Raw genomic sequence first — 12,700 nt, forward strand, 5'->3', positions numbered from 1 at the left:
AAAGGGGAGGATGTTGAAAGAGAGAGGGTGAGGAATGATAATGGTAAAAGGGGAGGATGTTGAAAGAGAGAGGGTGAGGAATGATAATGGTAAAAGGGGAGGATGTTGAAAGAGAGAGGGTGAGGAATGATAATGGTAAAAGGGGAGGATGTTGAAAGAGAGAGGGTGAGGAATGAGGGTGAGGAATGATAATGGTAAAAGGGGAGGATGTTGAAAGAGAGAGGGTGAGGAATGAGGGTGAGGAATGATAATGGTAAAAGGGGAGGATGTTGAAAGAGAGAGGGTGAGGAATGAGGGTGAGGAATGATAATGGTAAAAGGGGAGGATGTTGAAAGAGAGAGGGTGAGGAATGAGGGTGAGGAATGATAATGGTAAAAGGGGAGGATGTTGAAAGAGAGAGGGTGAGGAATGAGGGTGAGGAATGATAATGGTAAAAGGGTTGGAAGAGGAGGAGGAAAGAGAAGGTGAGTAAAGTAAGGAAATAATGGAAGGACAGGGAGATACATAGGGCAAAGGGATGAGGAATTAAAAGGAGGGAGAGAGAAGGAGAGAGAGATGTGATTCCAGAGGAGAAAACAGGTGAGGCATTGAGCAGAGAAAAGAGGAGGAGAGAGGTATACAGGAGAGTAGAGTAGTAGGCCAGAGAGAGCAGCCATAGCCAGAGAGAGCTTAGAGCTGGAAGCACAAGCCAGAAGGTATCTCCCACTGGAACACACACTGACCGCCACTGCTCAGTGACAACAAAAGAGAGATGGATCATGGAGCATTCTGGGAAATGACCGTGTAGTCCATCCACTTGTCTTTGGACTGAATGCGCTCAACATAAACTTAACTACCCACAGTGCAGTACGGCTAGAGAATTGTCAGCTATATAAATATTATATTACATTATATAAAAAATAGTTATATAGACGGACCACAATCAATTCCTAGAAAGTTGAACAGCCTAATCATGTTAATTCTAACAAAACTTAATTTCTAATAAAACTAAATTGATTTTTACAATGTTTATTAAATGAATGACAATTATTAAAGCAAGATTAAAACCGACTAGCTTTGACAGTAATTCAAATACTTATTTTCCACCATAATTTGCAAATCAATTAATTAAAAATCCTACAATGTGATTTTCTGGATTTTTTTCCCCTCATTTTGTCTGTCATAGTTGAAGTGTACCTATGATGAATTACAGGCCTCTCTCATCTTTTTAAGTGGGAGAACTTGCACAATTGGTGGCTGACTAAATACTTCTTTGCCCCACTGTATGTAAGCACTTTAAAGGGGCAGTTACTTTCAAAATGTAAGATGTTGTCAATCTTCCAAAGAGAGTGAATTAACCCCTTTAAGCACATGGCATTTTTCTCCATTAGAGTTCCCAGACAGGGACTTTGAGACATCTCAATTGCTTCTCCACTGATATACAGACCTTTACAGCTGGTGGTTTGTGCTCAAATCGCCATGGTGACCGTGGGATGGCAGAGGAGAGAGAGAGAGAGAGAGACACACTGGCAACAGACCATGCAGTGAGGTCACAGTCCCTGAGCTGGGCCTCACGCACAAACACACACATCAAACCAAACCGTCAGCCCAAACCCCATGCACCAATAATGGTACACAGCCTACCTGACTGACCTCACCTCAGCCAGTCAGATATATCCCTCCCACTAACAAACCCCACACACCAGCCCCCGCCTCTGGGCGGAGCCTTACCTATGATGTCGAACCAGAGGGGATTGGAGTTCTGTTGCATGGAGACCACACCCACTATCTCGGCCACCTTGTCGCTCTCCATGACGGTGAAGTTGTAGTACTGCTCGTCAAATAGGAGGGGATTCGCCAAAGCCGAGGGCTTACGGATCCACTCGATGTGCAGACGGGCCGTCGACCACTTCTGGGGGCGTCCATTATCTGTGGCTTTGATCTGGGGATGGGGAGGAACCAAGACTGGAATTAGGTGCTTTTTGTATATTTGTCTAAATGAAAGAAAGAGCGAGAGAGAGAGAGAGAGAGAGAGAGAGAGAGAGAGAGAGAGAGAGAGAGAGAGAGAGAGAGAGAGAGAGAGAGAGAGGGAAGAGAGAGAGAGGGGGAGGAGAGAGGGAAGAGAGAGAGAGGGGGAGGAGAGAGGTGGGAGAGATGGGGGAGAGAGGGGGGGTAGAAAAAGACAAAGAGAATGGCAGTTGGTTGGAAAGAGACACACAGATTCAAAGTGAAGTTCAAATGTCACATACAGTGAGGATGTCGTAGCTCCCGGCGGTGAACTGCTTTCGTGATGACACCACCGCCGTCTTGGGGTCGATGAAGAACTTGCCGTCCTCGTTGCCATCGACGATGCTGTAGGAGAGGTCAGCGTTAACCCCTTCATCCCTGTCGTAGGCAAAGGCCCTGTAGATAGGCTCTCCTCTCTTCCTCCTGTCCCTCTCTGGTAACTTGATCTGGTACACCTTCTCTGGGAACGTGGGCTTGTTGTCATTCTCATCAAGCACGTGGACGATCACCCACACCGTGGAGTGTTTGGGGCTGGGACCTCCGTCCGACACCGTGACCTGCGTATCCACACACACGTAACCGTAGACAATCAGACAGACACACACATGCACACAGAGACGTAAATATGCACACACAGGCGAACAGACAGAAAAAAACAAGTACACGCACACACACACACACACACACACACACACACACACACACACACACACACACACACACACACACACACACACACACACACACACACACACACACACACACACACACACACACACACACACACACACACACACAACAGAGAGAAAAAATAAGACATTTGTTAAGATTCACATCAGTATTTCATCTGTCTAAACTAATTACAACAGTCATTCTGTCCTGCGTTTGTCTGACAACTGGAACACATCGTCATATTTCCCAAGTGGGGATGGCTTTGCTTTTTATCTTCTTTCCTGTGTTCTGACAGGTAATTAATCTGTCTCTGTTCCTACTTCCACCATGACGGAGAGCCTCTTGTAGATAAATGCAAAAGGGGGAGGGGCCAGAGGATGAGTTAGCCAATGAGAGATGGAATCCATGCCGTCCCCTCCATAAAACACATTTATATTCATTTTCGGGGGGAGATAAAGGACGTCGCCAGCTGCCATCAATTCAACACAAAGCTACAATTAATTTCCCCAGCGCTTATTGTTGGGTTTGTTTAAAAAGTCAATCTGTCATTTTAGAAATGACACAGCGAGGAGGTACCATCGCAATACGGAGAGAAATGCTAATGATTTACAGAGAGTGTGAGGGAGGGGTGGTGGAGGGTCAGTAGTGGGAGAGAGAGTGAGGGAGGGGTGGTGGAGGGTCAGTAGTGGGAGAGAGAGTGAGGGAGGGGTGGTGGAGGGTCAGTAGTGGCAGAGAGAGTTGGGGGTGGTGGTGGGGGGTAGTAGTGGGAGAGAGAGTGAGGGAGGGGTGGTGGAGGGTCAGTAGTGGGAGAGAGAGTGAGAGTGAGGGAGGGGTGGTGGAGGGGTAGTAGTGGGAGAGAGTGAGGGAGGGGTGGTGGAGGGTCAGTAGTGGGAGAGAGAGTGAGGGAGGGGTGGTGGAGGGTCAGTAGTGGGAGAGAGAGTGAGAGTGAGGGAGGGGTGGTGGAGGGGTAGTAGTGGGAGAGAGTGAGGGAGGGGTGGTGGAGGGTCAGTATTGGGAGAGAGAGTGAGGGGTGGTGGTGGAGGGTTAGTAGTGGGAGAGAGAATGAGGGGTGGTGGTGGAGGGTCAGTAGTGGAGAGAGAGTGAGGGAGGGGTGGTGGAGGGGTAGTATTGGGAGAGAGAGTGAGGGGTGGTGGTGGAGAGTCAGTAGTGGGAGAGAGAGTGAGGGAGGGGTGGTGGAGGGTCAGTAGTGGGAGAGAGAGTGAGGGAGGGGTGGTGGAGGGTCAGTAGTGGGAGAGAGAGTGAGGGAGGGGTGGTAGAGGGGTAGTAGTGGGAGAGAGAGTGAGGGAGGGTGGTGGAGGGTCAGTAGTGGGAGAGAGAGTGAGGGAGGGGTGGTGGAGGGTCAGTAGTGGGAGAGAGAGTGAGGGAGGGGTGGTGGAGGGTCAGTAGTGGGAGAGAGAGTGAGGGGTGGTGGAGGGGTAGTAGTGGGAGAGAGTGAGGGAGGGGTGGTGGAGGGTCAGTAGTGGGAGAGAGAGTGAGGGAGGGGTGGTGGAGGGTCAGTAGTGGGAGAGAGTGAGGGAGGAGTGGTGGAGGGTCAGTAGTGGGAGAGAGAGTGAGGGAGGGGTGGTGGAGGGTCAGTAGTGGGAGAGAGAGTGAGGGAGGGGTGGTGGAGGGGTAGTAGTGGGAGAGAGTGAGGGAGGGGTGGTGGAGGGTCAGTAGTGGGTGAGAGAGTGAGGGAGGGGTGGTGGAGGGGTAGTAGTGGGAGAGAGTGAGGGAGGGGTGGTGGAGGGGTAGTAGTGGGAGAGAGTGAGGGAGGGGTGGTGGAGGGTCAGTAGTGGGTGAGAGAGTGAGGGAGGGGTGGTGGAGGGGTAGTAGTGGGAGAGAGTGAGGGAGGGGTGGTGGAGGGTCAGTAGTGGAGAGAGAGTGAGGGAGGGGTGGTGGAGGGGTAGTATTGGGAGAGAGAGTGAGGGGTGGTGGTGGAGGGTTAGTAGTGGGAGAGAGAGTGAGGGGTGGTGGTGGAGGGGTAGCAGTGGGAGAGAGAGTGAGGGAGGGGTGATGGAGGGTCAGTAGTGGGAGAGAGAGTGAGGGGAGGGGTGGTGGAGGGTCAGTAGTGGGAGAGAGAGTGAGGGAGGGGTGGTAGAGGGGTAGTAGTGGGAGAGAGAGTGAGGGAGAGGTGGTGGAGGGTCAGTAGTGGGAGAGAGAGTGAGGGAGGGGTGGTGGAGGGTCAGTAGTGGGAGAGAGAGTGAGGGAGGGGTGGTGGAGGGTCAGTAGTGGGAGAGAGAGTGAGGGGTGGTGGAGGGGTAGTAGTGGGAGAGAGTGAGGGAGGGGTGGTGGAGGGTCAGTAGTGGGAGAGAGAGTGAGGGGGGGGTGGTGGAGGGTCAGTAGTGGGAGAGAGAGTGAGGGAGGGGTGGTGGAGGGTCAGTAGTGGGAGAGAGAGTGAGGGAGGGGTGGTGGAGGGTGAGTAGTGGGAGAGAGAGTGAGGGAGGGGTGGTGGAGGGGGAGTAGTGGGAGAGAGTGAGGGAGGGGTGGTGGAGGGTCAGTAGTGGGTGAGAGAGTGAGGGAGGGGTGGTGGAGGGGTAGTAGAGGGAGAGAGTGAGGGAGGGGTGGTGGAGGGTCAGTAGTGGGAGAGAGAGTGAGGGAGGGGTGGTGGAGGGGTAGTATTGGGAGAGAGAGTGAGGGGGGGTGGTGGAGGGTTAGTAGTGGGAGAGAGAGTGAGGGGTGGTGGTGGAGGGGTAGCAGTGGGAGAGAGAGTGAGGGAGGGGTGATGGAGGGTCAGTAGTGGGAGAGAGAGTGAGGGAGGGGGGGTGGAGGGGTAGTAGTGGGAGAGAGAGTGAGGGGTGGTGGTGGAGGGTCAGTAGTGGGAGAGAGAGTGAGGGAGGGGTGGTGGAGGGTCAGTAGTGGGAGAGAGAGTGAGGGGTGGTGGTGGTCAGTAGTGGGAGAGAGAGTGAGGGAGGGGTGGTGGAGGGTCAGTAGTGGGAGAGAGAGTGAGGGAGGGGTGGTAGAGGGGTAGTAGTGGGAGAGAGAGTGAGGGAGGGGTGGTGGAGGGTCAGTAGTGGAGAGAGAGTGAGGGAGGGGTGGTGGAGGGTCAGTAGTGGGAGAGAGAGTGAGGGAGGGGTGGTGGAGGGTCAGTAGTGGGAGAGAGAGTGAGGGGTGGTGGAGGGGTAGTAGTGGGAGAGAGTGAGGGAGGGGTGGTGGAGGGTCAGTAGTGGAGAGAGAGTGAGGAGGGGTGGTGGAGGGTCAGTAGTGGGAGAGAGAGTGAGGGAGGGGTGGTGGAGGGTCAGTAGTGGGAGAGAGTGAGGGAGGGGTGGTGGAGGGTCAGTAGTGGGAGAGAGAGTGAGGGAGGGGTGGTGGAGGGGTAGTAGTGGGAGAGAGTGAGGGAGGGGTGGTGGAGGGTCAGTAGTGGGAGAGAGAGTGAGGGTGGTGGTGGAGGGGTAGCAGTGGGAGAGAGAGTGAGGGAGGGGTGATGGAGGGTCAGTAGTGGGAGAGAGAGTGAGGGAGGGGTGGTGGAGGGGTAGTATTGGGAGAGAGAGTGAGGGGTGGTGGTGGAGGGTCAGTAGTGGGAGAGAGAGTGAGGGAGGGGTGGTGGAGGGTCAGTAGTGGGAGAGAGAGTGAGGGGTGGTGGTGGAGGGTCAGTAGTGGGAGAGAGAGTGAGGGAGGGGTGGTGGAGGGTCAGTAGTGGTAGAGAGGAGGGAGGGGTGGTGGAGGGTCAGTAGTGGGAGAGAGAGTGAGGGAGGAGTGGTGGAGGGGTAGTAGTGGGAGAGAGTGAGGGAGGGGTGGTGGAGGGTCAGTAGTGGGAGAGAGAGTGAGGGAGGGGTGGTGGAGGGGTAGTAGTGGGAGAGAGTGAGGGAGGGGTGGTGGAGGGTCAGTAGTGGGAGAGAGAGTGAGGGAGGGGTGGTGGAGGGGTAGTATTGGGAGAGAGAGTGAGGGGTGGTGGTGGAGGGTTAGTAGTGGGAGAGAGAGTGAGGGGTGGTGGTGGAGGGGTAGCAGTGGGAGAGAGAGTGAGGGAGGGGTGATGGAGGGTCAGTAGTGGGAGAGAGAGTGAGGGAGGGGGTGGTGGAGGGGTAGTATTGGGAGAGAGAGTGAGGGGTGGTGGTGGAGGGTCAGTGGTGGGAGAGAGAGTGAGGGAGGGGTGGTGGAGGGTCAGTAGTGGGAGAGAGAGTGAGGGGTGGTGGTGGAGGGTCAGTAGTGGGAGAGAGAGTGAGGGAGGGGTGGTGGAGGGTCAGTAGTGGAGAGAGAGTGAGGGAGGGGTGGTAGAGGGGTAGTAGTGGGAGAGAGAGTGAGGGAGGGGTGGTGGAGGGTCAGTAGTGGGAGAGAGAGTGAGGGAGGGGTGGTGGAGGGTCAGTAGTGGGAGAGAGAGTGAGGGAGGGGTGGTGGAGGGTCAGTAGTGGGAGAGAGAGTGAGGGGGGGTGGAGGGGTAGTAGAGGGAGAGAGTGAGGGAGGGGTGGTGGAGGGTCAGTAGTGGGAGAGAGAGTGAGGGAGGGGTGGTGGAGGGTCAGTAGTGGGAGAGAGAGTGAGGGAGGGGTGGTGGAGGGTCAGTAGTGGGAGAGAGAGTGAGGGAGGGGTGGTGGGGGGTCAGTAGTGGGAGAGAGAGAGAGGGAGGGGGGGTGGTGGGGTAGTAGTGGGAGAGAGTGAGGGAGGGGTGGTGGAGGGTCAGTAGTGGGAGAGAGAGTGAGGGGTGGTGGTGGAGGGGTAGCAGTGGGAGAGAGAGTGAGGGAGGGGTGATGGAGGGTCAGTAGTGGAGAGAGAGTGAGGGAGGGGTGGTGGAGGGGTAGTATTGGGAGAGAGAGTGAGGGGTGGTGGTGGAGGGTCAGTAGTGGGAGAGAGAGTGAGGAGGGGTGGTGGAGGGTCAGTAGTGGGAGAGAGAGTGAGGGGTGGTGGTGGAGGGTCAGTAGTGGGAGAGAGAGTGAGGGAGGGGTGGTGGAGGGTCAGTAGTGGTAGAGAGTGAGGGAGGGGTGGTGGAGGGTCAGTAGTGGAGAGAGAGTGAGGAGGAGGGTGGAGGGGTAGTAGTGGGAGAGAGTGAGGGAGGGGTGGTGGAGGGTCAGTAGTGGGAGAGAGAGTGAGGGAGGGGTGGTGGAGGGGTAGTAGTGGGAGAGAGTGAGGGAGGGGTGGTGGAGGGTCAGTAGTGGGAGAGAGAGTGAGGGAGGGGTGGTGGAGGGTAGTATTGGGAGAGAGAGTGAGGGGTGGTGGTGGAGGGTTAGTAGTGGGAGAGAGAGTGAGGGGTGGTGGTGGAGGGGTAGCAGTGGGAGAGAGAGTGAGGGAGGGGTGATGGAGGGTCAGTAGTGGGAGAGAGAGTGAGGGAGGGGTGGTGGAGGGGTAGTATTGGGAGAGAGAGTGAGGGGTGGTGGTGGAGGGTCAGTAGTGGGAGAGAGAGTGAGGGAGGGGTGGTGGAGGGTCAGTAGTGGGAGAGAGAGAGGGGGGGTGGTGGAGGGTCAGTAGTGGAGAGAGAGTGAGGGAGGGGTGGTGGAGGGTCAGTAGTGGGAGAGAGAGTGAGGGAGGGGTGGTAGAGGGGTAGTAGTGGGAGAGAGAGTGAGGGAGGGGTGGTGGAGGGTCAGTAGTGGGAGAGAGAGTGAGGGAGGGGTGGTGGAGGGTCAGTAGTGGGAGAGAGAGTGAGGGAGGGGTGGTGGAGGGTCAGTAGTGGGAGAGAGTGAGGGGTGGTGGAGGGAAGTAGTGGGAGAGAGTGAGGGAGGGGTGGTGGAGGGTCAGTAGTGGAGAGAGAGTGAGGGAGGGGTGGTGGAGGGTCAGTAGTGGGAGAGAGAGTGAGGGAGGGGTGGTGGAGGGTCAGTAGTGGGAGAGAGAGTGAGGGAGGGGTGGTGGAGGGTCAGTAGTGGGAGAGAGAGTGAGGGAGGGGTGGTGGAGGGGTAGTAGGGGAGAGAGTGAGGGAGGGGTGGTGGAGGGTCAGTAGTGGGAGAGAGAGTGAGGGGGTGTGGTGGAGGGGTAGTAGTGGCAGAGAGAGTGAGGGAGGGGTGGTGGAGGGGTAGTAGGGGAGAGAGAGTGAGGGAGGGGTGGTGGAGGGTCAGTAGTGGGAGAGAGAGTGAGGGGTGGTGGTGGAGGGTCAGTAGTGGGAGAGAGAGTGAGGGAGGGGTGGTGGAGGGTCAGTAGTGGTAGAGAGTGAGGGAGGGGTGGTGGAGGGTCAGTAGTGGGAGAGAGAGGAGGGAGGGGTGGTGGAGGGTCAGTAGTGGGAGAGAGAGTGAGGGAGGGGTGGTGGAGGGGTAGTAGTGGGAGAGAGTGAGGGAGGGGTGGTGTAGGTGTAGTAGTGGGAGAGAGTGAGGGAGGGGTGGTGGAGGGTCAGTAGTGGGAGAGAGAGTGAGGGGGTGTGGTGGAGGGGTAGTAGTGGCAGAGAGAGTGAGGGAGGGGTGGTGGAGGGGTAGTAGCGGGAGAGAGAGTGAGGGAGGGGTGGTGGAGGGTCAGTAGTGGGAGAGAGAGTGAGGGGTGGTGGTGGAGGGGTAGTAGTGGGAGAGAGAGTGAGGGGGTTGATAGAGGGGTAGTAGTGGAGAGAGAGTGAGAGGAGGGAGGGGTGGTGGAGGGGTAGTAGTGGTAGAGAGAGTTGGGGGTGGTGGTGGGGGGTAGTAGTGGGAGAGAGAGTGAGGGAGGGGTGGTGGAGGGGTAGTAGTGGGAGAGAGAGTGAGAATGATGGAGGGGTGGTGGAGGGGTAGTAGTGGGAGAGAGAGTGAGAGTGAGGGAGGGGTGGTGGAGGGGTAGTAGTGGGAGAGAGTGAGAGTGAGGGAGGGGTGGTGGAGGGGTAGTAGTGGGAGAGAGAGAGTTGGGGGTGGTGGTGGAGGGTCAGTAGTGGGAGAGAGAGTGAGGGAGGGGTGGTGGAGGGTCAGTAGTGGTAGAGAGTGAGGGAGGGGTGGTGGAGGGTCAGTAGTGGTAGAGAGGAGGGAGGGGTGGTGGAGGGTCAGTAGTGGGAGAGAGAGTGAGGGAGGGGTGGTGGAGGGTCAGTAGTGGGAGAGAGAGTGAGGGAGGGGTGGTGGAGGGGTAGTAGTGGGAGAGAGTGAGGGAGGGTGGTGTAGGTGTAGTAGTGGGAGAGAGTGAGGGAGGGGTGGTGGAGGGTCAGTAGTGGGAGAGAGAGGAGGGGGTGTGGTGGAGGGGTAGTAGTGGCAGAGAGAGTGAGGGAGGGGTGGTGGAGGGGTAGTAGCGGGAGAGAGAGTGAGGGAGGGGTGGTGGAGGGTCAGTAGTGGGAGAGAGAGTGAGGGGTGGTGGTGGAGGGGTAGTAGTGGGAGAGAGAGGAGGGGGTTGATAGAGGGGTAGTAGTGGGAGAGAGAGTGAGAGGAGGGAGGGGTGGTGGAGGGGTAGTGGTAGAGAGAGTTGGGGGTGGTGGTGGGGGTAGTAGTGGGAGAGAGAGTGAGGGAGGGGTGGTGGAGGGGTAGTAGTGGGAGAGAGAGAGAATGATGGAGGGTGGTGGAGGGGTAGTAGTGGGAGAGAGAGTGAGAGTGAGGGAGGGGTGGTGGAGGGGTAGTAGTGGAGAGAGAGTTGGGGGTGGTGGTGGGGGTAGTAGGGGAGAGAGAGTGAGAGTGAGGGAGGGGTGGTGGAGGGGTAGTAGTGGGAGAGAGAGGAGAGTGAGGGATGGGTGGTGGAGGGGTAGTAGTGGAGAGAGAGTTGGGGGTGGTGGTGGGGGGGGTAGTAGTGGGAGAGAGAGTGAGGGAGGGGTGGTGGAGGGTCAGTAGTGGTAGAGAGTGAGGGAGGGGTGGTGGAGGGTCAGTAGTGGGAGAGAGAGTGAGGGAGGGGTGGTGGAGGGGTAGTAGTGGGAGAGAGTGAGGGAGGGGTGGTGGAGGGTCAGTAGTGGGAGAGAGAGTGAGGGAGGGGTGGTGGAGGGGTAGTAGTGGGAGAGAGTGAGGGGGGGGGGGGGGAGGGTCAGTAGTGGGAGAGAGAGTGAGGGAGGGGGGGTGGAGGGGTAGTATTGGGAGAGAGAGTGAGGGGTGGTGGTGGAGGGTTAGTAGTGGGAGAGAGAGTGAGGGGTGGTGGTGGAGGGGTAGCAGTGGGAGAGAGAGTGAGGGAGGGGTGATGGAGGGTCAGTAGTGGGAGAGAGAGTGAGGGAGGGGTGGGGGAGGGGTAGTATTGGGAGAGAGAGTGAGGGGCGGTGGTGGAGGGTCAGTAGTGGGAGAGAGGGTGAGGGAGGGGTGGTGGAGGGGCAGTAGTGGGAGAGAGAGGGAGGGGTGGTGGTGGAGGGTCAGTAGTGGGAGAGAGAGTGAGGGAGGGGTGGTGGAGGGTCAGTAGTTGTAGAGAGTGAGGGAGGGGTGGTGGAGGGTCAGTAGTGGGAGAGAGTGAGGGAGGGGTGGTGGAGGGTCAGTAGTGGGAGAGAGAGTGAGGGAGGGGTGGTGGAGGGGTAGTAGGGGAGAGAGTGAGGGAGGGGTGGTGTAGGTGTAGTAGTGGGAGAGAGTGAGGGAGGGGTGGTGGAGGGTCAGTAGTGGGAGAGAGAGTGAGGGGGTGTGGTGGAGGGGTAGTAGTGGCAGAGAGAGTGAGGGAGGGGTGGTGGAGGGGTAGTAGCGGGAGAGAGAGTGAGGGAGGGGTGGTGGAGGGTCAGTAGTGGGAGAGAGAGTGAGGGGTGGTGGTGGAGGGGTAGTAGTGGGAGAGAGAGTGAGGGGGTTGATAGAGGGGTAGTAGTGGGAGAGAGAGTGAGAGTGAGGGAGGGGTGGTGGAGGGGTAGTAGTGGCAGAGAGAGTTGGGGGTGGTGGTGGGGGGGTAGTAGTGGGAGAGAGAGTGAGGGAGGGGTGGTGGAGGGGTAGTAGTGGGAGAGAGAGTGAGAATGATGGAGGGGTGGTGGAGGGGTAGTAGTGGGAGAGAGAGTGAGAGTGAGGGAGGGGTGGTGGAGGGGTAGTAGTGGGAGAGAGAGTGAGAGTGAGGGAGGGGTGGTGGAGGGGTAGTAGTGGGAGAGAGAGTTGGGGGTGGTGGTGGGGGGTAGTAGTGGGAGAGAGAGTGAGAGTGAGGGAGGGGTGGTGGAGGGGTAGTAGTGGGAGAGAGAGTGAGAGTGAGGGATGGGTGGTGGAGGGGTAGTAGTGGGAGAGAGAGTTGGGGGTGGTGGTGGGGGGGTAGTAGTGGGAGAGAGAGTGAGGGAGGGGTGGTGGAGGGGTAGTAGTGGGAGAGGGAGAGAGGGAGGTAGCTAGGGAGAGGGGTAAGGAGGAGGTAGGGAGAGTAAACTCCCATATCTACTGGGTGAAATACCACAGTGTGCCATCATAGCAGCAAGATGTGTGACCTGTTGCCACAAGAAAAGGGCAACCAGTGAAGAACAAACACCACTGTAAAAACAACCCCTATTTTTGTTTATTTATTTTCCCTATTGTAGTTTAAGTATTTGTACATCGTTACAACACTATATAGACATAATATGACATTTGAAATGTCTTTATTCTTTTGGAACCTCTGAGTGTAATGTTTACTGTTCATTTTATTGTATATTATCTACCTCAATTGCTTTGGCAATGTTAACATATGTTTCCCATGCCAATAAAGCCCTGAATTGAATTGAATGGAGAGAAGGAGGGAGGGAGGGAGCTGGGAAAGACAATAGGGGTGTGTGAAAGGAACCTAAATGACAGCATAAGGGAAGAACAGAGGATGAATGAGAAATGAAGAACTTTGGGAACATCCCTCTGAGCCTGTGGCGGTTGACCCCCTCTGTGAGTTAATGTAATCCGCTTTGTACAGCACAGTGAGAGAGAGGTAGAGACAGAGAGGGAAAAGGGTGAACAAGCAAGTGTCGGCCACAGTGAAGGACAACAATATACACTAAAGGTCGACATGAACAGATCTCCATTCACGAGAGAGAGAGAGGAGAGAGAGAACCAAAGAGAGAAACAGAATTAAAGAGAGACAGGAGAGCCTGGGGAATACATGGCCTGCCAACAACATACAGCAGCACAAGGACAGCACAGACAAGCTAGCTAGCATACACTGAACATACGCTAATACAGCTAAAACATACCAATATACTGTATACACTAAGCTTCTGATTATACAAAGACATTATTACAGAAGACCCAACAGCTATTGAGCTATCAGTGTATTATACTGTACATACAATACCGTTCAAAAGTTTGGGGTCACTTAGAAATGTACTTATTTTTTTTTAAATAAAAGCACATTT

The 12,700-nt window shown here is 56.0% G+C and overlaps 1 protein-coding gene across 1 annotated transcript in view; it reads right to left on the minus strand.

The window, feature by feature from the left end:
* The window catches only part of LOC118394548 (protocadherin Fat 3-like), a 364,429-nt gene that overhangs the window by 73,418 nt on the left and 278,311 nt on the right, over positions 1-12,700 (minus strand). Inside the window, exons 5-6 of the mRNA XM_052492922.1 lie at positions 2,229-2,543; positions 1,711-1,921 (exon numbers count right to left, since the gene is read on the minus strand). Coding sequence (XP_052348882.1) covers positions 1,711-1,921; positions 2,229-2,543 — 526 coding nt within the window. The remainder of the gene's footprint in view (positions 1-1,710; positions 1,922-2,228; positions 2,544-12,700) is intronic.

Source organism: Oncorhynchus keta, chromosome 1 (assembly GCF_023373465.1).
Source record: "Oncorhynchus keta strain PuntledgeMale-10-30-2019 chromosome 1, Oket_V2, whole genome shotgun sequence".
Lineage (NCBI taxonomy): Eukaryota > Metazoa > Chordata > Actinopteri > Salmoniformes > Salmonidae > Oncorhynchus > Oncorhynchus keta.